Source organism: Mesocricetus auratus, unplaced genomic scaffold (assembly GCF_017639785.1).
Source record: "Mesocricetus auratus isolate SY011 unplaced genomic scaffold, BCM_Maur_2.0 Super-Scaffold_100010, whole genome shotgun sequence".
In the NCBI taxonomy this organism is placed as follows: domain Eukaryota; kingdom Metazoa; phylum Chordata; class Mammalia; order Rodentia; family Cricetidae; genus Mesocricetus; species Mesocricetus auratus.
This window is the reverse complement of record NW_024429194.1, coordinates 19,109,374-19,137,029: the sequence shown is the minus strand read 5'-3', so window position 1 is coordinate 19,137,029 and position 27,656 is coordinate 19,109,374. Positions and strand designations below refer to the sequence as shown.

General features: G+C 47.6%; 1 protein-coding gene across 20 annotated transcripts in view; it reads left to right on the top strand.

Moving 5' to 3' along the window:
- The window catches only part of Lrrfip1 (LRR binding FLII interacting protein 1), a 124,071-nt gene extending 96,906 nt beyond the window's left edge, over nucleotides 1–27,165 (top strand). For 9 of the 20 annotated variants that reach the window (XM_040753029.1, XM_040753031.1, XM_040753032.1 and 6 more), the window contains 8 exons: nucleotides 467–592; nucleotides 2,839–2,910; nucleotides 5,015–5,185; nucleotides 6,585–6,677; nucleotides 8,032–8,124; nucleotides 9,735–9,827; nucleotides 11,351–11,492; nucleotides 13,728–16,465. In XM_040753029.1, coding sequence (XP_040608963.1) covers nucleotides 467–592; nucleotides 2,839–2,910; nucleotides 5,015–5,185; nucleotides 6,585–6,677; nucleotides 8,032–8,124; nucleotides 9,735–9,827; nucleotides 11,351–11,492; nucleotides 13,728–15,208 — 2,271 coding nt within the window. In that variant the 3' untranslated portion in view covers nucleotides 15,209–16,465. Of the gene's footprint in view, nucleotides 1–466; nucleotides 593–2,838; nucleotides 2,911–5,014; nucleotides 5,186–6,584; nucleotides 6,678–8,031; nucleotides 8,125–9,734; nucleotides 9,828–11,350; nucleotides 11,493–13,727; nucleotides 16,466–20,128; nucleotides 20,179–21,872; nucleotides 21,988–22,571; nucleotides 22,652–24,525; nucleotides 24,631–26,309 lie in introns of those variants that run through there. The other 11 variants (XM_040753040.1, XM_040753041.1, XM_040753043.1 and 8 more) reach the window with 6 other exon arrangements.
- Nucleotides 27,166–27,656: the final 491 nt, after the last annotated feature.

Genomic DNA, 27,656 nt, shown 5'->3' with positions numbered 1-27,656 from the left:
CTCTGAATGAGCCTTTTGAACAGAAGCCCATGGGAGATTGTCCGGTGTAGAAGCTGAGTTAAAGAGAAGGTGTGCTGAGGCTAGGGAGATGGCTCAGTGGGTAAGAGCGCTTGCTGCACAAACGTGAGGACCTGAGTTCAAATCCCCAGCACACGTAAAGAGCTGGGTGTGTTCACATGTACCTGTAACCCCGGTGCTGTAGCTGGCCAGCTAGTCTGGACAAAATGGCAAGTCTCAGGCACAGTGAGAGGGAATCTCAAGGGAATTCAGTGGAGAGTGACAAAGAGGACAACTGACAGGCTCCACACTGTTATCTACACGTGCCCATATCGCACACGCACACTTACACACAGAAATGATCGTCTGTGGAAGCTAAAAATGGCACATGAGAGAAAAGGTTCTGAGGTGTTAGACTTGTTGGTAATTTTGGTTTTACTGAATCACATTTGATCTTCACCCTTTCCAGGGGTCCCGTAACATGCCCAGCTTGTCTGCTGCCACGCTGGCTTCTCTGGGTGGGACTTCCTCCCGGAGAGGAAGTGGAGATACCTCCATCTCCATGGACACCGAGGCATCCATTAGGGAAATTAAGGTAAGACACTGTGCTGCTTGTGACTTGACAGAGCTCCTTGGAAGCCTGATTAGTCTTCTTCATATTTACAGATATTTAGTTTGTGAGGTTTCCAGACCAGTCCCATCTCCTCCGTCTGCCTGAAAACACGACTTCCTCCTAACACAGAACCCAGCTGAGGCAGCGTCTTTGTGGGAAGCTTTACCTGCTTGTACCCAAGCAGGGAGGAGCATGTGTCCTTGTCTGTGGCCATCCGTGCTTTGTTCTCGATGGTCTCTGGGCCATGCCGTCTCTCACCATGTGCCAACAAATGTAGATGTTCACTTTCATTTTCTGGAGTATTCTAGATGGTGAAATATTCTGGTCGTCTACCCTCATATCCCTGGACCACAGCCAGTGCCCACCCTCCGTCTCTAAACTGCGTGCTGTCCCTTCTGTTTGTGCCTCTGGTAGACTTCACTCCATCTTGGTGATTTTCTTTTTAATAGCACAGATGCTATTCTCTGTTAAACCTTTGACACCAAGGATGGTGCCATGTTTGGTGACCTTCTCAGTATGTGGAAAGACACACAGACGAGCACTGTTCATTATTAGCACAGTGCATGCCGTTAGGTAACTGGAGCGATTGTGTCCCAGACAGGAAAGGAATGGAGGATAGGTGACAGAGAGCAGAGCAAGAAAGAGGGTGGAAAGGGCTGCTCTGGCTGATTTTGTGGGAGAATTCATCATACTCAGATCTGGTTCACCGGCACCCAGATCCCACTGGTGGTGCCTAAAGCAGCCAGATAGCATTTGCCAGAACAGAGAAGGGATTGAAGCGGCAGCTGGCGTTAGACCTGAAGTGCAGCTTCCATATTTTGCAAGTGTGAAGCCAGGATAGTTGCTTTCTGTCTGCTCCCCTAAAATGCCATGTACCAGACCCCAGCCTTCTCAGCAACCACCGCTGTTGCTTTCTCCTAAAGTCCTATTTAGCCTCTGCTCTCAGATGTGAGTACCAGTCATTTGCCTGGCATATGTTGTGGCACATCTGTCCCCAGGTACCAGGCACATGGAGAGAATCAGGATGGAGACTGGGAATTCTTTAAGTGCGGGACTGGGATGTGCTGATACCAGCAGCTCACTGTGTCTGTGGGGTAGGAAGACAGAGAGCTAAACTCTTGTCAGAGTTCTTTTCGCTAGTTATTGTTGTTATTTTATTTATGTGTACCTGTGCCACATGTGTGCCCGCAGAGACCAGGCGGGGGGCCGGGGGAAAGTGTTGGATCCTCTGGAGCTGGAGTTACGGGTGGTGAATCGAGCCAGCCACCTGACTTGGGTGCTGGGAACTAAACTGGGGTATTCGGGGAGAGCAGCAGGCACTGTGAGCCTCTGAGCCATCTCCACCCACCCTCCACTCGCCTGTTTGTTTGTCTGCTCTTTAAAGATTTACTTAGTTACTATTTATTTTATGTGTATGGATGTTCTGCCTTCATGTATGCCTATGTGGTAACATGTGTGCCAGGTTCCCACGGAGACAAGAACAGGGTATCAGATGCCCTGGAATGCAGCTGCAAAGGGTTGTGAGTCACCTTGTGGTAATCGTATCCAGGTCCTCGGGAAGAACAGCCAGTCCTCTTAACCAATGAGCCATCTCTCCAGCACCAACTTTTTGTCCTTATTTTTTTGTTTTGTTCAGTTTTTTTGTTTGTTTGTTTTTTGAGGCGGGGTTTCCCTGTGTAGCCCTGGCTGTCCTGGAACTCACTCTGTAGACCAGGCTAGCCTTGAACTCACAGGGAGTCACCTGCCTCTGTCTCCCGAGTGCTGGGATTAAAGGCGTGCACCACCACTGCCTGGCTCTTTCCCCCCATTTTTGGTTTTTTGTTTGTTTGTTGTTTTTCGAGGCAGGGTTTCTCTGTATTGCTTTGGAGGCTGTTCTGGAACTCACTCTGTAGACCAGGCTGGCCTTGAACTCACAGAGATCTGCCTGCCTCTGCCTCCCAAGTGCTGGGATTAAAGGGGTGCACCACCAGCACCCGGCCCTTTTCCCCCATTTTTAATTATAAAACAAGATACAATGTATTAAAATGTGTGAGCTACACATAAAATTTTATCTTTATAATGCGGAAGCTTATTTTTCACTTCCCTTTAATGCCTGATAAAATAAAGAAGGAACCATGTCTCTGCGTAAACAATGGGGCAGACCCAGACATGAGAAAGGCGTTGGTGTGCGTGTGAACTCTACCGATTCCCTCCCTTGACGTCATCTGCCTTTTGTGCGTTTCCCTCAGGAACTTAATGAGTTAAAGGACCAGATTCAGGATGTAGAAGGCAGATACATGCAGGGACTGAAAGAGATGAAGGTATCGGCGTGTGGACGTGTGAGCCCGTGACACTAACCCATCTTAACCTTAAAAGCCTCACAGAAGTGCCGTGCGCATGCTCACCCTGCAGGGCACCAGCTGTGGAGAGTGGGGGAGCATGGGAATTCTAACACTGTGTGCATCGGTCTTCTTCCAAATGCTCTTTATGAACACAGCGAGTCCCTGGTGGGAAAGGTGACCAGCCCACCCCTTGATATGGGGTGGTGCTCAACACCCTTCCGCTAGGCTCAGAGACAATGTCTCGTTTTTTTGCAAACACAGCAGACAGACACTGGAGAGTTTTGGTTCTCCTCACACTCCGTAGTTGTCCCTTACAAGTGTCATGATCCCTGTTTGCTTTGCCGAGCTCTCTAGGTATGTCTAACAAGTATGCTTTGGAAGCATCCAGGTTAGTGCATGCTGTCAACTTGTACTTAGGGGACAGCATCTGAGAGTGTTTGTGTGTCCACTGCTCTCAGAACTGTGAAGGACATCGTCATCCCAACAGGAAATGTAGCTTCCTAGTTCCTTAACAATCCTTGGGTGAGCAGGTGCCAAGGCCCAGGCAGCCATAGCCACCAAAGAGCCCATGGCAAATCTGGATTCAGCAGTACAGATCTGTCACTTCTTTTTCAGCTCCCCAGAAAGGGCCTAAGAAGTCATCTAAATTCCATAGCAGTAAGTGGCATAAGTCACATATACTAACTGGTCATTTTCATGGTCATTTCTATATAAGAGAAAGATTAAGACCCTGGCTTTTCATTCACTTAAAGTGAAGCCAGAGAATCAACCGGCATCCGATGGTACCACCTTAGGTTGTCACAGTGTGGATGCCCAGAGCAAGACCAGTGCAGGACTCCACAGGGCCTCTTCGCAGCCCTGGCACTTGAGCCGACACCTCTCTCTTAGACTGGTGGCTGGCTCTCAGTCGCCTGCTGACTGCCCCCTCCGCCTTCCTGGCATCTCTTTCATGACGTTCACATGTTAGAGCCTACAAAAGTGGGAGCCATGTTTGGACACTGTCAATATTATCTTTTACAGTTTCTTTCCCACGACTGCCTTTCAAACAAATGACCTTGGTCTTTCCAGGACCTACCCAGTAAGACCTGTCTGTGTACCTTGTTTTATTCCCCATGAGTCAGAAACCTGCAATGGCCACGAATCCTTTCCTGGTTCCCGAACCTGAGCCAGGTGGCCTAGGAGTAGCTTGTGGCGGGGTTTTATTTACATCAGTGACGGACTCTTTCCCAGGCTGTAGCCACATACTGAGTGATAACTCCAGAAACCATTGAGCTGCCATGGCCCGTGGTGGAAAGGTCCTGGCTGCTGCTTCTCTGAGCAACTGCATCCCACATACCTCCTTGTCTTAAGGAGAAGGGAGGTCGCTGCTAGCTACTTTTCCTATTGCTGTGACCAGATGCTGTGACAAAAGCAGCTTAAAGGAGAACTGGTTTATTTTGGTTCACAGATCAAGGACGTAGTCTATCATGGCAGGGAGTCCTGGTGACAGGAATGAGAAACAACTGGTCGTATTGCCTGTGCAGTCCGCAAGCAGAGAGCCGTGAGGGCTGGTGTTCCGTTTCTCATTTCTATGCAAGCCAGGACTCCAGCTCAGGGATGGCCCACATTTAGGGTGGATCTTCCTGCCTTAGTTACCTAGTTAGCATAATTCCTCACAGGCAAGCCATAGGCTACAGTTGCTCTCCCTCTACTTATCTGAGTGGACAGGACATTGAAAAGTGGGCTCTGTGCTTTTGAAACGGCTCTCTCTCTCTCTCTCTCTCTCTCTCTCTCTCTCTCTCTCTCTCTCTCTCTCTCTCTCTCTCTCTCTCTCTCCCCCTCGGTTTTTCGAGACAGGGTTTCTCTGTATTGTTTAGGAGGCTGTCCTAGAACTCGCTCTGTAGACCAGGCTGGCCTTGAACTCACAGAGATCCATCTGCCTCTGTGACCCGAGTGCTGGGATTAAAGGCGTGTGCCACCAACGCCCGGCGCGCTGTGTCTCTTCTCATCTAAGAAACAAAGGCTGAGATTGGAAAAGAACTCTGGCTTAATCTCGCCTTGTTTTTCTTTTTGCAATTTTGAAACAATGGCCTCGTCTCTTCAGGACTCGCTGGCTGAAGTTGAGGAGAAGTACAAGAAGGCCATGGTCTCCAACGCCCAGCTGGACAACGAGAAGACCAACTTCATGTACCAGGTAGACACGCTGAAGGACATGCTGCTGGAGCTGGAGGAGCAGCTGGCGGAGTCTCAGAGACAGTACGAGGAGAAGAACAAGGTTAGCGTGCTCTGCTCAGGGACGCTAGGGGGAGCTGTGTGCATATGGTGTACTTATATTTTTCTTAAGGATTTTTATCTTTGCTAATTATAGGTTTGTATACTAGCTTGCAGAGACCAGAGGATGATGTATGATCCCCTAGGGCTGGAGTTACAGGCAGCTGTGAGATGCTTGATGTGGGTGCTGAAAATTGAACCCTGGTTTTCTACAAGAGCAGTATATGCGCTCAGCTGCTGAGCCGTTTCTCCAACCTGCTTTTTAAACAGTGATTCTCTACTTGTCCAGAAAGCCCAGAGTCTGAGAATTAGAATACTGTGTCTTTGTCATACGTGATGGCGATGGCTATGATCCCAGCATGTAAAAGGCTGAGGCAGGAGAATTGCAAGTCTGAGACTGACTTAACAGGACTCCACTGCCAAACAAAACAACCCCAAGGGCAGGGGACATAATTCACTCTGCAAACCCTGCTGCACAGCATTCAGACCTGAGGTCAGTCCTCAGCATCTGTGGTGGCATGTGCTAGAAATCCCAGCTGAGGAGGCAGAGACAGGTGGTCTACGGTGCTTACTGGGTAGCCAGACTGGCTGAATCAGCCAGCTCCTGACCAGGAGAAACCCTTTCTCAAACACCAAGGTCAGGCCTAGAAAGACGGCCCAGTGCTGAGGAGTGCATGGTGTCCTGCAAGGAGGCCATGTGTGGTTCCCAGACTCTCGTCAGGTAGCTCTCCAGCACCTGTAATGCTAGCTCCTGGGGATCTGATGGCTGTGGCCTCTGTGGGCATCTACACGTATGTGTGCAGACCCACACACACATATACATAAGTAAGAATAATAAAATCAGCCTTGAAAAGAAAAAAAAACTCAAGGACGACAGCTCCTGAAGAATGACTCCCAGGGCTTCCATGCACCTATGCACATAGGTGCACACACGTTTATATATACACATGTATGCGTATAAAACTCAGACACCTGTGCTCTTCTCTGAGTAATTTGAAATGTCAGTCTGCATAGTTTCAATTTGTAAGCTAGAGAGTTTTACTAGAATGTTGGTATTTTGCATGAAAATAAAGCAACCATGAAAAAGCTTGTATATGGCCACTCGGTGGTGGCGCACGCCTTTAATCCCAGCATTCAGGAAGCAGAGGCAGGCGAATCTCTGTGAGTCTGAGGGAGATACTCCTCAGCCGCACACTGTCCGGGAGTTAACTTTAGAGGAAACTGTGTGATCGTCCTCTATGGAGAGCAGAGAAATGAGTTTGTGTCGCTGTGCGCCTTGGAAATGGTGATGACGTGGTAGAGGGTTGTTTGTCCTGAGGGAAATGTGGCTCGTGAGAACGTGAACCGTGTGACAGAAACACACCACTCAACGGCCACCTCGGTACTGTGTTCCTCACCCACAGGAGTTCGAGAGGGAAAAGCACGCCCACAGCATCCTGCAGTTCCAGTTTGCTGAAGTGAAAGAGGCCCTGAGGCAAAGGGAAGAAATGCTTGAGGTGGGCAGCTCCTTTCCTCTTCCCTCTCTGATGGCTCCTTGCTCTGTTAGCCCAGGTTATTTTGACAAATACACCACACACTTGGTGGCCTTGACAACACATGGGTGTTTCTCACAGTTCTGGAGACCAAAGTCCAGGTCAAGGTCGGGCCCAGAGGGTCACCTTCAGTGTTGTAGCCTTAGGAACAGAGAATGTATACTTTCAATATGGACACTCATCCCGCCCAACCTGGGACCCACCCTCATGACATCATTTAACCTTAATGCCTCTGAAGATCTTATCTCCAAACACTGGTCACCTTGGAGGCCCGGGAGTCAGTTCGAAGCAATCCCTAAAGTTAAAGTCCAGGGATCAGGCTAACTTTCCATCCGTTGAGGAGACAGCTCCTCCTGTGGGTGAAGATTCTCAACTCTGGTGTTCATGTCTGTGTGTGTTGGGAGGCCCACCTCTTGAGAAGGCCACATCTTAAGTCCCTAAAAGTCAATATGGAAAAAAGGAGATTCCGAAGGAGAGACTAACGACCTTGAAACGGAAGGTTGTCCTTGACCATCTGTGCGGCTCTGACACAATCACAAGTCAACCTCGAGAGGGAGACACATCAGATGCTGTGGTGGGAGCTGTGTTGACAGCGGTCAAGGTTAGAGTTTGTGAAGAAGGAGCACACAGCAAGAATGTGTGCAGGTTTGAAGACAGTGGTTCTCAACCTGTGGGTCACCACCGTCAGAAAACACATTGTCTCCGATCAGAAATTTGTGTTTTCCGATGATCATGATCCGCAGGTTGAGAATGGATGTTCTAGGAACTGAGAAAGAAAAGGTTATCCATCCTCTCCTCAGAAGATTCTTTCAAAACAGTCTTGGAACTGGGAGAGTATAGTCATGTGACTTCTCGGAAGCTGTTGCCATTTGTTAGAAGGCCATAGGAAACTACCACAAGTGTGTGCCACACAGCATTCTGATCAGCAGTGCGACACACATGTGACAGTGGTCCCATGGATTTTATTACTTAGTGATATGGCAGTCATCACTATTATCTGTAATTTATGATGTTTGCAAACTGATGAGCTCACCTACCTGCACTCTCTCAGTCTGATGTCCTACAGTTAAACAAAGCATGGCTGTATGGGGTTGGTACAGGGTTGGTAACTTAATCAGGACTGTAAGTATGGCTTTGAGGTAAGCTATCAGCCAGGCTGGTTTTCTTCTTAGAATGAGAGTAGAACAGGAAAAGAAGATCCTGTCGTGCTGCTGAATCCGGCGTGCTGAGACCTCCCTGCCGTGGTCGTCCAGCGCCGATCTCTTCTCTCTGCTCAACCCTTTTTGTCTGCTTTCTTTCTGTCTGTTCCTCTCCTCAGGAGATCCGACAGCTGCAGCAGAAGCAGGCGGGTTTTGTCAGGGAGATCTCTGATCTTCAGGAAACCATAGAGTGGAAAGACAAAAAGATAGGGGTAGGAGTCTCAAGCCTTTGCAAAACCGTTCCCGGGGAGGGGTGGGCTGCTCGGCAGATGTGGTTCCTGCAGAAACCTTGGTTTGGAAGAGCGTTTGCATGGGTGTGCATGCAACCCTCATGTGACACACCGTGGATGGCATGGTGACTACCCCAGCTTATGCAGGTGGATGGAGCCGTGGCTGTGTAGCTGGAGCTGTCTCCCTCTCCCTACTGCACGGGGGGGGGGGGGGGGTGCAATGCAGGCCATGCAAGGGGAAAGGCTCTGGGCAGCTCAACATGGAGGATTTGGGGTTTTGTGATGCTGTGTAGGTGGCAGCATGCCATGCTCCACGGGTTCCCATTTTGAAACCTCTACAGGGAGTCCTCCTCAGACCCTTCTCCCTCCTCAGCAGAGAGGAGACAACCCATCCACATTTAGGAGTGATAAATGGGAAGAGTGGACCCTACCAAGTCACTGCTGACTCATAGTGACACATGGTACCTAAAAAGTAGCGACTTATGTGACAGGGCCCCAAGAGAGGTCTAGAGGTGATGTGCCGCATCACAGAGATGGTCACGATATGAAGCCCTACCATTCCACTTTGACATACTCACAAGCCTTGGCTAAGAGACTGTGTGCTTATGCACTGTGTGCACGTGTGTGTGCAAGCATGCTCTTCCAGGACATTGTTTTAAACAACAGATGCTCATAGTCAATGTGTAAAAATAAACTAGGGAGATGGCTGCTTGTGAAGTACAGGCAGCTGAATGTGTGTCACCAGACCAGACGTGGTAACACACATTTGTAACCCTGGCTCTGGAGAGCTGGAGATAGGGACATTCCTGAGGCTCACTGCCCAGCCAGACTAGCCTAATCAGGGAACTAAAGAGGATGGCATTTGAGGAATGACACTTGGTATTGTCCCCTGAATTATACACAGAAATACGTGCACACTGACACACATACATGTGAACAGGAGCATAAACACAAAATGTCTAAAATTATAAAGCGGGGTTCTTTAGCAACCTTTCTGGTTCTGCATCTATCTCTTGTTTAAAGGACCGCAGGACTCCTGTTAACTCTCCAGCACCATGTCATGAGATAAAAACAGACCGAACGCCAGACAGTGGTGTCACATACCTTTAATCCCAGCACTGTGGAGGCGAGTTCCAGGCCAGCCAGGGCCACACAGTGAGACCCCATCTCAAAAAAAAAAAAAACAACAACCCCCCCCACCACCAAAAAAAAAAAAGGAGAAAAGAAAGCGGAGCTAGTAATGGGGTATCTTGGGGATGTGGCTTAGTGGTAGACCACTTGCCTCCCACATGTGAGATCCCTGGCTCAGTCCCCAGTACTACAATGAGAAAACAAAAGAAAATGGACGGTGTAAAGCAGCCTTCCTCCCCAGCATACCTTGCTTTGAAATGCTAATGTGTCAACAGTAGCTGCTCTAGGCTGGCATAAACCCAACAGCATCCTTTCTCACTGGTGCACTGTATGGCAGTGCCTCCAAGTCCTTACTTCTTGCTTATCCTGCTACCTGTGCTAATCTCCCCCTCTCTGTGTATCTCCCTCTCCCCAACCCCTGTCTCTCTCTGTCTCTCCTCTCTGCTCTGTTGCATACTCAGGCATTAGAAAGACAGAAAGAGTTCTTTGATTCCATACGCAGCGAACGAGATGATCTTAGAGAAGAAACAGTCAAACTGAAAGAGGAATTAAAGGTAGGAAACCAGCTGGGCGTTGGTGGCCCACGCCTTTAATCCCAGCACTCGAGAGGCAGAGGCCGGTGGATCTCTCTGAGTTCAAGGCCAGCCTGGTCTACACAGGGAGTTTCAGGACAACAAGGGTTACACAGAGAGATTCTGTATTGGGGAGGGAAGGAAGGAAGGAAGGAAGGAAGCAAGCAAGCAAGCAAGCAAGCAAAGGACCAAGCTGACAACTTCAAGTTCTGTGGGTCTGTGGCCATGGGTGCTGGCTCTGCTTTTGTCACAAATTGTGTTAATAAATTTGAGACTTCAATGAACCATCCTCATCAAGTAGATGATACCAATGCCCATCCATGCTTCTGCCTGGGACCATCAGGTGTTTGCAAGAAAAACAGATCTGAGAAATAGCTCAGATTTCTAGCTCTGAGTTTGGCTTTTATCTAAATATTTTCTTACCCTCATTAGAATGTATGTGCTTCCTTGTTTAAGCCTCTTGTTCGAGGACTTTCTTAGCTGAACAATATCTGGGATACGTGGCAGGATCACACTACCCACCAAATAATAGGGAGGATGGGTTTCACTTTTTGTAAAGGCCATGCCAAGGGGAACCCAGCAGGCAGCCCTAGGCGGGTTCACAGACTGATACAGCAGTAGTACTGAGGGGTATGGCCATGGCAACTTCCTGACTGCCCCCAGACATGCAGTGTCATCTCCTGAGCAACCCAGGCAAAGTCAGAGCAGGATACAGACTTAGAGCTAAGACCTAAATGATGCTCCTTGTCCAGGCTGTGTGCAGCAACCCGGAGTGTCCAAAGAGCCAGGAAAAAGTGTTGGGGACCAACCAAGTAGACCGCAAGGAGGGTGCTCTGCAACTGAGGCAGGCAGCTGGTTTTCAGGGAGTTGGCCGCGTCGTCGGCACAAAAGATGCTTTTGAAGATACGAAGCATCATGACCACCTGCAAATGCCAACTCTGTGCTCAGTCCTTCCACAACACCAGTGCGTTCCTCTCTTAATGCTGGTCTCCCTTCTTAAAGACTGGTTTCTAGTGAAAGGTTCGCTTTCCGGATACTCCACTTTGTGGCAGCCCACAAGTCATTGCCCTAGTTAGAAGAAAGCCTTTCTCAAAGTATCTTGTCATCAGAAAATAGGTTGTGTATTGCAGAAGTTCTCAACCTGTGAGTCATGACCTCCACAGGGGTCACCTATCACATATTCACACTCTGGTTCATAATAGTAGCAAAAATGGCAGTTTTGAAGTAGCAACAAAATAGTTTTATGGTTGGGAATCACCACAACATGAGGAACCATGCTAAAAGTTCACAGCATTAGGAAGGTTGAGAACCACTGGTGTTGTGGAGCGCACACGGAGACTGTTGTAGATCTGCTCTGTTGATAGAGTATGGGTGTGTGCCTAGACACTTCTCCATCCCTGTAGAGTTAGCATCTACATCAGGGGAAGCAATATCCCTTTACAATTAATAAAATATCGTTTAACCTGGTCTCACTGAGTATTATGTTAAACCTCTCTTGCTCCCAGAAACATGGAATAATCCTAAATTCAGAAATAGCCACCAACGGAGAGACTTCAGACACATTAAACGGCGTTGGATATCAAGGCCCTACGAAGATGACAAAAGAAGAGCTGAATGCCCTCAAGTCAGCCGGGGAGGGGACACTAGGTAAGAGCTTCTCTTTGACCCCTTCCACTGTTTGACCAGCCTTGGTTCACCTTTGTGCACTGTGATTGCCACTGAGAGTAACAGTCACGCGGCATGCCATCTCTTCTGTCACTTCATGGTGGTGTCCCGAACAAACCATGCGGTCACCCACAGTGCTGTGTAGCATGCATTTTTGTCTAGTGCTTTCCACCAACGGCTCAAGGACACATTTCTTCTTCGCTTTTCGAGGCTGAGTAGAAAGAGATAGGGCTGAAAGTCAAGTGGTAACGGTGAGGGTTTGATTTGCCTTTTCTCTGAATGTGTTCTAATTATGGCCGTCAGCTTTCCTGTGATGGAGTTGTCCACAGGTGGGAACAGTGGAGGCTTTGCTGGCGTGTTTTCCTGCCAGCCTGGCACACTTGAGCACTCACCACATAAACATTTGGAGAGGGCATAAGCTGCCTGAGTGGGACAGGTGACACCTGGGGATGGCAGCCCTGAAGCTGCTGTCCCCACCCCAAGAATGGAAGGCAGTCTTGGTCCTGAGAGTGGTCCTTGCTGTGAGTGTGATGTGCTCACAAGAGTTGGAATCCCCCACTTTACTCTGTACGCCACACTGTTAGCTTCTGTAAGAATACACAGTTGGGAAATCTAATAGATAGAGGAATGTTTCCTATAATTTTCAGAGACAAAGATTCACAAGTTAATGAGTCTTAAATCCTGCCTTTAGAATAAATCCAGTTGCTAGTTTATTACAAGGCAGGACTGTGACTGTATACATTTATGCCCATGTAGAAGCCTGTAGGCCCCGACTTCTCCGAACTGTTTCCCAGCAGCTGCCCCATCCCCATGTGATTGTCAAAGCAATGTCCTCTCATCAATATGCAAGTCACCAAAACAGAAAGATTCCATAGTTTCCACCATGCCTCCAGGACAGCCCCACCGGGGACTGGTCCTGCTGTTCTTGTCTCCATGCGCAGTTGACATATCCCTGGTAATCATGTGACATGGCTACAAGAAGAAGAAAGGCCACTTTTGTAAGTGGCCTCAAAGGGTTTTGGATGTGGTATCTATCTAATCAGTGGAATGCTATGGGAACTCCCGGTTTAAATTTGCCCATGTCTGATGTTTCCTTAACATACACCACTAAACATAGACAATAGTAGAAAATCTTTAAGGGCGAAGTTAAGTTGCTTCTGAATAAAGGACGTCTCACCATTTTCCTGGGATCAGAGCTTAATTATAGAGGCTACAAAGTTCTTAGATTGACAGGCTTTTACTTCCAATAAGATAATATCCAATAGGCTGGGGATTTATTGACTAATTGATAGGGCTTTTGACGGATGGGTTACGTGTTCACCTTGATCTTCAGCTTTCCTTTTGTTGGGTTTTTACCACTCCCCTGGGGTGAAAGGACTGATGTGTTCTTGAGGAGAGCATTTTCCAAAGGAGACAGTGCAGGTAGTGGAACGTAGATTGCTTTCTTTCTGCCTTGTAGGGCTTACTCCTCAAGCGTCTTCCTGAGACTGGCTTTCCAGTCAGTTTCTGAAAGTGAATGTTATTTTAGGGAAGCATGAAGGCTGTGAGATTCATAAGACTCAAGTGGCTGAGAGTGTGAGTGTTTAGAGTTAGGGGTGCGGAAGGAGGAACTAGAATCCACTCTGAAAACCTTCCTGTGGCTGCCTGCCTGCCCCACAGCTCTCTCACCGATGGCAGTAGCCACTCTAGCCTTGGAGGTGATGGCAGCGGCCCTTTGCTTATCAAAGACAAGCTAATGCAGTTGCTGCTTTGCCGCATAGGCCTGACGAAGGCTTGTTTCCAGTGACTGACTCTCTCTCTCTCTCTCTCTCTCTCTCTCTCTCTCTCTCTCTCTCTCTCTCTACTCTCTCTCCCTCTCCCTCTCCCTCTCCCTCTCTACTCTCTCTCCGTCACTCTCTCTCTCTCCCCCTCTCTCCCTCTCCCTGTCTCCTCTCTCCTCTCTCTCCATCACTCTCTCTCCCTCTCTCTCTCTCCCTCTCTCCCTCTCTCTCCTCTCTCTCTCCCTCTCTCTCTCTCCCTCTCTCCCTCTCTCTCCTCTCTCTCTCTCTCTCTCTCCCTCTCCTTCTCCCTCTCCCTCTCTCCTCTCTCTCTCCTCTCTCTCTGTCTCTCTTTCAGAGAAAACTGAGTGGTAATTAAAACATGTGTTTTTGCATTTTAATATCTATTAAGTGCCCACCACATCACGGGGTCCCTTCAATTCTCTCAATGGTCTTTTAGGAAAAGCCAAAGAAGTGGAGTTGAAAAAGGAAATTGTGGAGAATATGGGGAAAGGAGGAGGAACCTTACAGAACACTGAGCAAGAACAGCCCAGACCCAACCCAGTAAAAGATTGTGTGGACAAAGGGATGTCACATCCCGGTGATAATGCTGAGGACCAGAAACCCGCTGAAGACAGTGCCCTGTCCCCAGGACCACTAGCGGGGGCCAAATGTGAGCAACAGGTTCAGAGCCAAGCTCAAGAGAACAGTTTTCTCAAAGACCCAGAGCAGATTGAGTCATGTGAGGTCACAGACCAGCCAGATGGTAGGACCAGAAACTCGTTGGAACAGTCCAACTGCCTGCAAGGTCTAGACAGTGAAGAGTCAGAACCCAAAAATCCAAGTGAAAACTCTGTAGGTTTGGGGCAAACATCTGAAGTTGACAAGATGAGCTTTACAGACTCAAGGGGCGCAGGTGGCAACCACACAGAGAATGCAGGACAGGTGGAAGGAGCTGCCGTTGGGGAAGAGGTGGGTACAGTCGCCTCCAGTCCTTCGGAACACCACGAAGACACACTGAGTCATGAGAGAAGTGTGGATGATGGGGAAGAACAGAGCTTGGAAAGAGAACTCACCCAAGAAGTAGCTGAGCCCGAGGAAGTCCTCGTCCCGAGCCCACCGGTAACTGGGGAAAACACTGTTGGAAAGACCAGGGACAAGAAGTCCATCCTGGCAGAAGTCCATGCCACACATGCACCACTTGATGAGAAAGAACCCGACAAAGAAAAGAGCGAGCAGCAGGCAGAGGCCTTGGATTCACCACAGAAGAAGTCTAAGAACAGGAAGAAGAAGAACAAGAAGAAGAAATCTCCAGCCTCAGCGGAGACCTGCCAAGACGCCAGCAAAGAGGTAGACCGCCAGAGCGTAGAAGAAGAGCCGGCCCAGTTCCCTGACAAAAAGCAGGCAGCAGAGACCCAGAGTGAAGACACAGAAAACTCAGAACAAAAAATCACAGCAGGAAGCAGTGAACATGCCGAGTGCCTACAAGATCCTGAAAATGAGCTTAACGGAAAACAGAAGCAAGGGGAGGAAGATGGTGTAAAAACCCAGGCAGGGAAAGTAACGGCAAAGGGAGACGTGCTAATGCATGAGGCGGAGGCGGCACAGTCGGTCGGCACCAGTGCTGGGGGTGAGGAAGTTGAAGACCATGATGCTGATGGTCCCACAGATGTCTCGGATCAGAACAAAGAAGGGGAAATCTCCCCGGTGAAAAAGAAAGGTCCCCCAAAGGATGCTAACCATGCTTCTCAGAGAGGAAGTGAGGAGGAGCATGTGCTGTCCCACCATCCAGGCCAGACGGTCAAGAAGGCTGTAGATGGCTGCAGCGTAGACAACAGTGACCTGTCAGGGCAGCTGGAGGGCTTCAGCTCAGAAAGTGGAGTGCAGGCAAGAGGGGAGGTTGAGAATAGCAAGAGTAAGGAGGATTGCACCATGTCATGAGGAGGCAGGAGGCAGACGGGGGAGGCCGAGTTTCAGAGAAGGCCAAGGACTCAACACACTAAGCCCAACCTCAAGAGTTCCATCCTTCAACCCCACTGTTCCAGTTTCTGTGGATGTGCCACGTGTCAGTCAAGTCTCAACTACTTTAAGTTATAGACTGTTACCTGTAGATTTGTATTCAGCCATTGATCATCTAGACACCATTGTTTTCAGTTTCAGTTCTAGCTGAGAACATTCCATTGGTGACACCATGTCCCTGTCATGTCTGCATTCCAGTCTTAAGGCCAAAACGTAACCATTTGCTTTAGGCCGAGATGAATGTGGCTGTGCTTGTCACATGTGTCAGCATCTAGTTGAAGTGACCAAACAGCATGCTTAGGTTTCTGTGTCGTGAGCAGTGGATAGTCAAACTAATGTGTCTCATTAAAATAGATGCAGCTTCATGTTTGATCTTAACATGTACATCATAACCTATGGGGTATTATATTTTAAGGAGCTAGATGGATAAGTAGCATATAGTCGCTGGGTGAGAGGAGCTGCACCTCAGGGTAGAGGTTAATTACTGTAGGGATTCAAACAGTTATCAAAAACGCAGGGAGACCATATGCCTTTACCTCACCTAAGTGCTGTATTTTGCACCAATGCTCTTGGATCTTATTGCCAATGGTACCCAAATCAATTTTGTCAAAGATCTTTATTTCACTTCACATGAGTGATATGCTAAATTCATTTCATATAAATATTTTATTTTTATTCTTTTCTGTTAATGACAAGTTGAAATTATATTTCCTACTTTAGTGTTTAGGAGAAAGTCGTTAATTTTTTTAATTTTAAAGTAATCTTCCTGTCTGAATATCTACTTATTAAAAAAACAATACAAGACATTGTTTGTTCTTATGCAAAGGACTCATTAGATTTTAATCCAACATTTTGTGTTTGGTATAAATATTTTTATTTGTTGTTTCTCAATATTTTCTTATTGGAAAGTTATTATTTTACCTGCCTGAAGGAAATAATGTATTTTCTATATAAAGAAGCATTTAGAAAAAATTATTATAAAGCTGCATTTAAAAGTACTGGTAAATATAAAATTGCAAGGCCATGTACTGTATGACTACTGTTGTCATGTTATGGGATCATGTGAACTCATACTACTGTTACAAGGTAGAGTGGAACGCAAAAAGACCAAACCCTCAGTAAAATCTGAGGCAAACTGAAGTGTCATATAATTGAAATAAAAAACATTTTATAATTTTACAAGCCTGTGGTTCTGGTCTTTGAGACCCTTGACCTCTGACCCTGGTAGCTATTTGCCCACATGAAGTCATTCTGGCTTTGAGCTCCCTGGGGCGGGGGGTTCCAGAAAAACCAGTTCTCAGTGCCTTCAGCATTGACAAGTGAACGCCGTGTTGAAGCTGCCCTTGCCCTGAGAAGCCGAGAGAGCAGTCCCCGGCCCATCTGGTGTACTCTGTGGACACATCCTTGTGTTCCCCCATTGGTGAAAGCCTCCATGTGCTCTGCTAAATTGTGCCAGTGCATAGGGCTGTTTGTGGAAGCGGATAGAAGCGGTGAGGAAACTGACTGTGTGTGCACGTGTGTCCTGAGAAACTGAACAGATGAGCTGTTGCATGCTCCCCTCCTGTGCCATGAAAGTAAGACAGGAATCTGGCTGCAGGCGCTACCCCAGGGTTCCGAAGGCTGCAATGACCCCAGCCAGCTTCGGTCAAGCTCCCATTCAAATGTCTCCCCCCACTCAGACCCCGGAAGACCACCTCTAGGAGCTTAAAAGGCTTAAGATTCTTGTTTTCTACTAGCTGCTCCCTTCCTGAGAGGCCACACTGTGCAGCGTCTCACGTGGTCTCTATGCCAAGGGGCACATGGTGAAAAGTATTCCCGGTGGCTTGCCTCTAAAGGACAGGAGGGGTGTTTCCTGTACTGGGGCAGTGTGGCGGTCATACTGAGAACACCTTTCCAGGGAAAAGAGGCATTTACCTCACCCCTTCACCACCTGCACTGCCCACCCACCCACTTCTTACCCCTTTACACATTTCTTGGCTGTAATGGCCGGATCATCCCCTGCCCATGCAGACCCCTTGGATGCTAGAAGAGAGACGCAGTTGAACAGCCATCTCTTAGCCTCAGAAAAGGTAGAAGCTAACATGGTTAGGTTCAGTCAGAGTTGGATCAGGAGGGGGCTCAGGGGAAGAGGCAACTCTCATTTCCTGCTCCCCCCCATCATCATTTGAGCATAGGGAAAGGGGAAAACTCTCTTGGGCAATGGGCAGGGGGGGTTAATAGTTGAAATTACCCACACAGTGTGAAGTACAGGTTGCTGGCATTTATCATGAACAAACCACCAGACCTGGGAAAGCTCCCTTTTGCCTACGAAGATGTGAGTCGCACCTTTTGGAGTTATGGGGTTGGGTTGACTGGCCTTGAGTAACTCTAGGGTGGAGTTGCTAAGGTACCCAGACCTCAAGATGACAAAGAAACCAGGAGCTTGGAGAATCCCAGCACTTTTTTGGCTCCCTCTGGAATTTTCTAGAAGTCTCTAACTCTTTCCCATTTTCTGGGTGTCAAAACTGTATAACATAAAATTTCCTAAAATTTTAATTTTGTTTTGTTTTGTTTTTTGAGATAATAGGATTTCTCTGTGTAACAGTCCTGGCTGACCTGAAACTCGATTTGTAGACTAGGCTGGCCTGGAACTCAGAGAGATCCTCCTGCCTCTGCCTCCTGAGTGCTAGGATTAAAGGTGTATGCAATTACCACAAAAAGAAAACAAAAAAACCTATATTTTAAAAAACCCTTTAGTGATATAAAGATAACTTTAATAGCCCGACAACTGATTTTAACATGAGTACAAAAGAAGCCCCAAGTTCAGGATAATGTGAGCTCTTTTGTTTTGGTGCCTCGTTTCTGAAAATTACAATCGCTATACTTAGTGAGTAGTTTGTGCTGTTTCGCCATCAAGTGTTGCAGATCAGTGAACCTGCTGTTTGCCAAGTCAAGGTAGGGGAATTCGACACAGAGCGTACCAGTGCATCCTGCTCTCCACAGCAAGCTAGATAGGTTCATTCTGCTCTGTCTACATCAAATACTTTCACTTTTCCTCTTTATCTTTTTTTAAGGGTCTCATATACTCGAGGCTGACCTTGAACTCACTGTGTAGCTCAGGCTGGCCTCAAACTCAGCAACCCTCCTGCCTTAGCTCCCTAGAGCTGGTATTTTAAGGCGTGTACTTCCACAACTGACTCCTATTTTTCTATCTTCTTGATGCTTGCCTCTCCAATTCCTCTTTCCAGCCTCTGAGTATCTCTTTTTCACATTCTCTTCCATAAAACTGAAGTTCAGACAGCCTGCAGTGTTTCTCACTGCCAGTGTCATTACATTCTGCCTTTTTTTTTTTTTTTTGCTGCTTTTCTAGGTTATTTGAAGTCAAGAGGAAAAACAATAACATTGTGTATTGATGGAGCTTTAAGATTGTTTTATGATACAGTCCATGCTCATTGCAACGATAGTTTTTATTTGTTTTTGTTTGTTTGTTTGTTTCTTGGTTTTATATGAGGTTAAAATACATAAGGGAAGATTGCTTCACATTTGGGTAGATTTTGAAAAATAAAAAATAAAATAACCTCACAGAAGCCACTGGGGCTGTAAGTTAAAGTTGAATACCAAAGGGTCAGAAAACTGTATTAATTCTTGACATTTTGGTTGTAAGCGTAGCCTTTAACAGCTGAGCTATCTCTCCATCTCAGAAAATTATATTATTGTTGTTGTTGTTGCTGTTGTTGAGATTTTCTGTTGGCTTTTACTTTGCCATGTTGTGCCTTTCCGGGTAACAGCTCAGAGTTTTTTGAAAGATGGTTGGCAAATGCCAGTAACTTGGATTGGGGTGTGCCTGGATGATATTAAATGAATACAAAGATGAGTTTTATGTGCATGGGTTTGCACACATGGCTCATCAAAGTTAATTATTTACTCTCTGGAGAATTCTGAAGGAGGCAGTATGAGAACATGATCATGTTAGGAATGGGAGGCATTAGGAGTCACATTGGGCCTCCCTGCTTCTGAAAGAAGGAAAAAAACAAGATGGCTGCCCATGGGGACCCTGGGCTCTGTTGGATCAGCACCTGCAAGTGGCAGCAGTGTCCCCGTGGGAATCCGGAATCCTGATTTTTGCCTTTAAATGTGAAAATCCTCACTCCACCTCAGTTCTCCCTGTAGACCTGAGAGTATTTAGTATTCTCTTAGAGAGATTTGGGGAACAGACTGACTGTCAGACAGACAGACAGACAGACAGACAGACAGACACACACACACACACACACACACACACACAATCCTTCCATGTCTGGGGTGGGAAGGATTACAGGAACCAAAGCCAGTACTGTGCTGCTTTTCTTAAAAAAAAAAAAAAAAAAGTAACAGCATACTGTATGTACCTAGCTTAGTGTACATGTTGTCATTCGGCTTGTGGTTTGTAAACAGAGTTAAAACTGTGATATCAGTGAGTCTGTTCGAGAAATGAGAAACGTAACTAGATGTGGAGTGTGAACTTGGAAAGAGCCCTCCTTGAAACTTTGGTGCTCGTGAACGGCAACATTGCACAATTGCTAAACCATGAAGCCTGTGAGATCTTGTGTTGCAGCAGCGTGTCTCCCTAGCGTTCTTGCATGCTAGCCTAAGTAGAAGATTAGCCTGTTTGCATGAGCCGGAGGCTGTCCTGATGAGAAGCATGTCGGGAGGCTGGCACCACCCCTTGGCTGAGCTCCCCATCCTGTCTGTGGCCTCATTCATCGTGGTACGTGTTTAACTCCCTCCATCACTCATCCCACTAACCGGCCTATGTTACTCTGTTAGTGAGGTGCTGAAACTGGGCGGGATGCAGATTCATCCATGTCTTTCTGATCTCTTCAGATGTCAGGTTGAAAAAGCTCATCGATGAACGGGAGTGCTTGTTGGAGCAGGTAACCACCTTTCTGTTACTCTGCCGCATTTTGAGTAGGGTGCCCAAAACCACGCACCTCTTCCCAGCCTTCCTTCTTGCTCACTCTGGAAACCCCTAAATGTCTATCTGAGAACAATGCTGGCTTGATGATTTGACCCAAATAGAATGAGAACTCAAAGCCAAGGGGCAGCGTTTGGTACATTCAACATGAGTTGTTGCTTTGGCAGTGGAGGGTGGAGATCTGCCATGGGGAGACAGGAAGTAAGTGACCGTGCATTTCCCCTTGTCCCTGAACACGGGTTTTGTGCACTCAGAATCGGATGTCCTTTCCAGCCGACATTTCTTTTGATTTTATTTATAATTTTTCTTTATTCTTGAGAGTTTCATACATGTGTGCAAGGAAATAGGATCATATCTACCTCCAATTTCCATCCTTCAGCTCCACCCATGTCCCCCCAACATGTCCCCTCTGAACTTCATGTTCTCCCCACCCCTCAACAATGCACTAAAGCCAATTAGTGCTGCCTTTGTGTACATGGATGTGGGACCACCCATTGGAGCACAGGCAGTCTCGCTGTGGGAGCAGGCTAAAGAAGAATGATTCTCCCCCATAGCGCTTCGTTAAGGCGTGGGGCCTAGAGAGCACATGCCAGTCTGTGCTGGAATTTTGACTCACTGTGTAACCCAGCAGAGGGGACAGGGCGTGCAGAAGAGCCTGTGGTCTGGCTCCCCTTCTGACCCTGTCTGTTTCTCTCTGAGAGCAGACTCTTTCTTGTAAGGCCCCCTTCATAAAGGCTGGCCAGTGCCCCCAGGCCAACGTGCAGCTTGACCAGGTTCTATGCAGAAGCATACAGTTTTATAGGAGACCCCACATTCCTGCACCAGGGCCCTTAAGAGGCCTCATATCTTTGTGACTAAGCAAAGATTGGCACCAAGAATTGCTCAACATATCAAGTGTTTTTTGTGCAATCTATTCCCGAGTCCCAGAAGAATTTCAGCCTGAGAAATTACTGTTCACAGAAGCTGGGGAGATAGCTCCATCAATAAAGTGCTGGCAGAACAAGCAGGAGGACCTGAGTTCAAATCCCCAGCACCCACGTAAAAGCTGGACGTGGTGGTGACATGCACCTGTAATCCCAGTGCTGGGGATTTGGAGATGTGTGGATCCCTGGAGCTGATTGACTAGCCAGCCTCCCTGAGTGCATAAGCTAGGTTTAGTGAGAGACCCTATCTCAAAAAAGGAAAATAAATAAATAAATATGGTGGAGCGTAATGGAGGAAAATAACCAGTGTTAACCTCTGGCCTCCATATGCACACACCTACATACACAGAGGCTCACACAAACAGATACATACAATGTACACAAAAATCACTGTCCACTGGGTTACAAAAGAATTCATGCCTGAAATTGTAAAGTCTTTGTCCCACCTATTCCCTTCTGAGGTGAGCTCTAGTCCTCAGAATATTTTCATTCAACTTTTGGGTTGGTTTTTATTATTTATTGTGTTATCCCTCTGGCTGCTGGGGCACAAGCTAGACTGTAACCTTTTCATGAAGCTCTCCTATATACTCCTGTGACCCTTGCCTCTAGCTCCTGGGGGTCACACTAACAGCAAGCCTGGTGTATTCTGGGTATGACAGGCTCTAAACCCAGCTTCTCAGTTTCCTTTAGAAAAAAAGATCTGAACGAATTTTGCTGGTGGTGTTTTCAGATTAAGAAGCTCAAAGGGCAGCTGGAGGGAAGACAGAAGAACGGCAAGGACCTTCTGCGGTCAGAGGATGGCATCTTGGAGAATGGGACAGATGTGCATGTCCTGGATCTGCAAAGTAAATGTTGACCCCGTGTGGAAACGCATGCTTTCATGTGTGTTGATTTTAAACGCTGTGACAAAGATGCCCAGCATTCCTTCCTGTCCGCTGGCAGCTCCTGGGTTCCACAGCACAGAGGCCTTTTTTGTGGTCAGAGCAAAGTGGGCAGGGGGTGGCGTGAAACAATGGGCTGGAGATAATGTCCCAGAATGCACAGGTGGGCATGGAAGAAACATATTTGCTTTGCTTCACGTGATAGTCTTTGGGTCTGCTGACAATGTGGGGAAACTAAGAAGTGTGCTTCATGTTAGTCAACTAGAGACAGGCTTACAGGAGATGAGAATATGTCCAGCCCCTCTTATACATCTCCTTCATCATCTTTGAGGGTCCTTCTCATACAATAAGGGTCTTCTGCCTATACAGTAAGAGGTACGGGGCATGTTTCCAGCCCGGACTCAAGGAAGACATGCCTTGTCTGCTTCTGTGGAGACCAAGACTAGAACTTGAAAATGTATGAGATGATTCTAGAGGAGCTGGTTTCCAGGAACAGAATATTCTAAAGTCTGAGAATTTAACCCATGTCCCTTTTTGTCACCCTTTAGGAGATGCCAACAGACAGATCAGCGACCTCAAATTTAAACTTGCAAAATCTGAACAAGAGATAACTGCCTTAGAACAAAATGTATGTGTGACTCTCCTCAGTCCTGGACAGTTTATACAGATGGGTTGCTAAGTAGAGTCTAAGGCTGAGGATAGAAAACAATAGAGCGGTGCTTCTCAGCCTCCCTGATGCTGTGACTCGTTAATACAGTTCCTCAGGTCGTGCTGACCCCCAGCCATAAAGTTATTTTCATTGCTACTTCATAACTGCAATTTTGCTACCGTTATGAATCATAATAGAAATATCTGTGTTCTCTGAAGGTCTTTAGCAACTCCTGTGAAAGGATCATTCAAACGTCTCAGGGATCAAAACCCACAGAGGGGATGAACCCGAGTTCAGATCCTCAGTTCCCATGTGAAAAGACAGATATGGCACAGCATGTCTGTGTGCCTTGCCCGAATGATGGAGACAGGAGGGACCTTAGGACTAGCTGACCAGTCAGTGACTGCCAGAGAGACCCTGTCTCAAATACAAAGTAGAAAGCAAAAGAGGAAGATGCCTGATGTCACCGTCTGGCCTTCCCACGTGCGCACAGGTCCTGAGGGTGTGATTAAGGCAGCCAGTCAGTTTCTTTACACATTTATTTACTTAGTCTTTTATTGTTGTTTGTGAGACAGGGTCTTACGTAGTCCAGGCTGGCCTCAAACTCACTATGTAGCCAAGGGTGACCTTGAACTCCTGATCCTCCTGCCTGCCCTTCCCATGTGCTGGCATGATAAGAATGTGCCACATGCCTGGCTTTCGAGGCACTGCTTGCAGAATGGGAAAGGAAAGTTTGTTACCTTCGTACTAATGTTATTTAAATGGTTGTAGCAAAACAGCTCATGTCAACGAGGCTTGTGAATGTTTTAGACTTTCTTTACTGTTGACTTTGTATGGGGGATGGCTCAGTCTGTACAGTGCTTACAAGGGGCCTGAACTGGATCCTCAGAATGCACATAAAAAGTTGAGCATGATGGCAAGAGTGTATCGTTCCACCCTAGGGCTTGCTAGTCAAGCAGCCTAGCCACAGGCCAATGAGGACCTTCTCTCAAGGAAAACACCGTGGGTAGCTCCTGAAGAACAGCACCCAGTGTTGTTCTCGGCCCCCACGTGCATGCATATGGATACACATACACATAAAAGTAATTAAAATAGTTGCTAATCCTACACACTTCATGCTAGGACATCTCCTTCCCTGAACATCTAGCCTTTCTCCCCCAAGCCAGGTGAGTTCCTCCTGCTGAACAAACATGGGGCCCTCCCACCTCTGCGTCCTGGACCCCAGGGGCGGCCCGTGTGGTGCATTCCAGGATGAGTACAAAGGAAGCGCTGTAGCCTCTGATGTGGACATATGTGCTGGAACTTTTCATAGAAACCAAGGGTGTTGCTACCTACCCAGGCTGATCACTGTGACTTCGTTTTTTAATTTGTCATTCCCCTGTGGACACGCACCCTCACAGCCACATAAAGCCTCCCTCTGTTCTTGCGGTCATTACTGGCCTTCCACAGCTGCAGCCTAGGACACGTGCCGAGTTCCTGACATTTGCCCAGACCAGTGAGCACAGGCGAGAAGGCCACCACATCTCGTCCCCATGCTCAGCTTTGTACTCGAGTTCTGGGAATCGAACTCAGGTCTTTTTGCAAACACTTCCAAGCCCCACAAGAGGGGGACGAAAGCAAAGAGAGACCCACCCTTTAGACTGGGGCCATTTGTTATCAGGATGGGGCGGGTCACTTAGAAATGCTACCGGACAGCTTGGTGGGCTAGAACCAGAGTAACACCCAAAATACCACACTCTTAACGGCGCATTTTCAATTTTATTAGACCACATCCTTTGATCGCAAATACAATAACGCAAACTGCAAAAGAAAACAGTGATGAATGTGTGTCCGTGACTTCCCCTTCCTTTCAGGTAATAAGGTTAGAGAGCCAAGTAACACGCTATAGATCAGCTGCTGAAAACGCAGAAAAGATAGAAGATGAACTAAAGGCAGAAAAACGGAAACTCCAAAGAGAGGTAAACTCCCTAGGCATTTTCTAGGGAACAGATGGGCCATGACTGTCCCTTAGGGTCAGTAGAGAGTGGACTGACCAAGTCTGGGCCATTCAATGCCCTCTCAGCCCAACCACTCTCGAGTTGACATGTTACGAAAGGCATCGTAGCATGGCCGGCTGGGACTTCTTTTTTCTTTTATTGTTTTCTTCTACATACACATTTGTCTGTGTGAGGTTATTGTATCCCCTGAACTGGAGTTACAGGCAGCTGTGAGCTGTCATATGGGTGCTGGGAATTGAACTGAGGCCCCTCTGGAAGAGCAGCCAGTGCTCTTAACCACTGAGCCGTCTCTCCAACACTGCCCCCCACCCTCGCAAGCTGGAACCCCTTTCAGCATGCGCTGCAGGACTCATCCAGAAACACAGGACAACCCAGGAAGGCAGGCGGGGGTGGAGGCCAGTGCTACGCTGAGTGGTTTGAGGCCACCTGCCTTGCTTCTTGTCCTTCTTTAAAAACTGAACATTTTACTTCCCTGAAGACACATGGCAAGGTTGCCCGCTTGGAAAATACAGTGTCTGCTGGGCCTGTGACCGCATGCCAGAAAGCCGTCACAGTTAATAATTGAATCATTTCTTTAAATATCGCAAACCCAGCTTTCTGTTTTCCATTCCCGACCACTGACGTATTCAGTCTTTGGGTGTTGCTACCCCTGCCCACCTGACCCCCATGGTTTCTCCCTTTCCAAGTTCAGTGGGGTTTTTTGTTTTGTTTGTTTGTTTGGTTGGTTTGGTTTTTTGGGTTAAGCTTGATTTTGAGTGAGAGGAACATCCCAGGCCTGAGGCAGGAGGCGGGAAATGTAATCTTTCTTAGAATGCAGCCACCTGCCTGGGGGTTGGTGTAGAAAGAAGAGCCCTGGGCTGTGCCCTACCAACAGACAGCTCCACTACTATAGTACGGAGCTCCCTAGGGCCAGCCCTCTGCCCTGATGCCTGCCTAGGAGCAACCTGCTCACATGACTACCTGTATGGTTCCAGGCCCTCTGCCCCTGGCTGTGACTGTTTGGGGCTCTGACATTCAAGCTTTGATTTGCAGCTGTAGAAACCTTGCTCCTGACTCCCCTCACCAGAGAGCCATCTGATCCAGGCTCTGTTTCATTTGTATTTAATGGCTCACTACACTCACCATTTCTGAGCCCATCAAGACCCACAAAATACTGCAGGTCTGGAGTCTAGTTCCAGATAAGGAGCATCGCCTAGTTAAGATGCCAGAACTGTGGGCCATATATTGTTTTTCAATTAAGAAACACACAGGATGGAGCGATGGCTCTGTGGTTAAGAGCACTTGCTGCTCTTGCAGAGGACCCAGGTTCAGCTCCCTGTACCACGTGACCATTCACAAATATCTATAATTCCAGTTCCAGAGATGCTGGTGCAATCCTCTGGCCTCCTTGGGTACCTGCATGCACATGGTACACAGACATAAACATGTAAATGAAATAGAGTACTAACTTTCATTAATAAGCACATGACCAATTATATAAAAAAGGGGAAAAAAAACACGTGTGCACAGCACGCATATGATTTTGGGGATTTCAGCGTGGGTGGGCTGTAGTTGTGCTTTAGACTCCTGGCCGTGCAAAACTCTGCCCTGTCTCGAGGAAGCCGGGTCCCCAAACTCATTGCCTTCCCTCCTTCTTCCAGCTTCGATCCGCACTGGACAAAACAGAAGAGCTTGAGGTCAGCAACGGCCACCTAGTGAAGCGGCTGGAAAAGATGAAAGCCAACCGCAGCGCGCTCTTGTCCCAGCAGTAAACACCAGCACCGAGTGGGCAGCACGCTGGAGACTCGGGCGCCTCGTGTGGCTTCGCGGGCTTTCTATCTGTACTGTCAGGAGCGCTGCATCTTTCCCTGCCTCCGAGGGAAGAAGTGCTTCCGTGCAGGGGTCACCTGGGAAATCCAGCAGCACCAGATGCTTCTATCTGCAGACCCCTGGCCTTGCCGGGCGATGCGCGGAGCCTGCAGCTTTCTTCATAAGCACACTGGGTCTCGTGAGAGTTCTGGACTTGATGCACAGGGGCCTCTTAACGCCACCAACAGGGGCGATTGAAGTCAAGGTTAGCGTGGGACTTGATCTTCTTTTGTGTCTTGCTGAAGGTTAAGGGGAAATGTTACCGTTGGGGAATATCCATGATGGACCCTCCAGTCTGAGTGACTCTAATTGTATCTCTTTGTCCCTGCTTCCCGTACACAAAACACTGTGGAACCACAAGCCATTACCAAGCAAATCTCCTCCACTGGAGACAAGGCGATGGTCGAGACGTAAAGTGACCTTAAGGAGACTCTTTACAAGCAACAAATGAAGCTTTTTCTGAGGGACTTTTGCATCGGTTCAGTAACGAGAGTACTTCCTCCCAGGGTCATTAGGCGGTAGCTTCACCGGAAACAACTGCTTTGCATTTGCATTATTTAATCCTTATATTTGGAATTGAAGTTGTTAACTTCTTTTAAAGAATGTACTGCTAGAAAAAAAATTTTTAAAAATGAAATGTTAAAGAGAGCTGTGTGTATTTTTGAGATTTACTTATTGCCAGGTGGTGGTGGTGGTGCGCGCCTTTAGTCCCAGCACTCAGGAGGCAGAGGTAGACGGATCTCTGTGAGTTCAAGGCCAGCCTGGTCTGCAAAGGGAGTTCCAGGACAGGCTCCAAAGCTACACAAAGAAACCCTGTCTCAAAAAAGATTTATTCTTATGTGTTTAAATGTTTGCCTGTATGTGTGTGCATCACATGCGTGCAGTGCCAGAAGAAGCCAGAAGAGGACGTTGGATCCCCAGAACTGGATTTACAGAACATTATCAGTCACCAGAGCCTAACCCAGGTCCTGCAGCCAGTGCTCTTAATCACTGAGCCATCTCTTCAACCCCCAAAACCATGTAGTTTTACTTTTTCCCACTGAGAAAGAATGTTACTTGATGGCACATTTGTTGTTGTGTATATTAGGAATCGTCTTTTCATTTTAATGTTTTTCCTTAAGTGTGTACACATGCACACT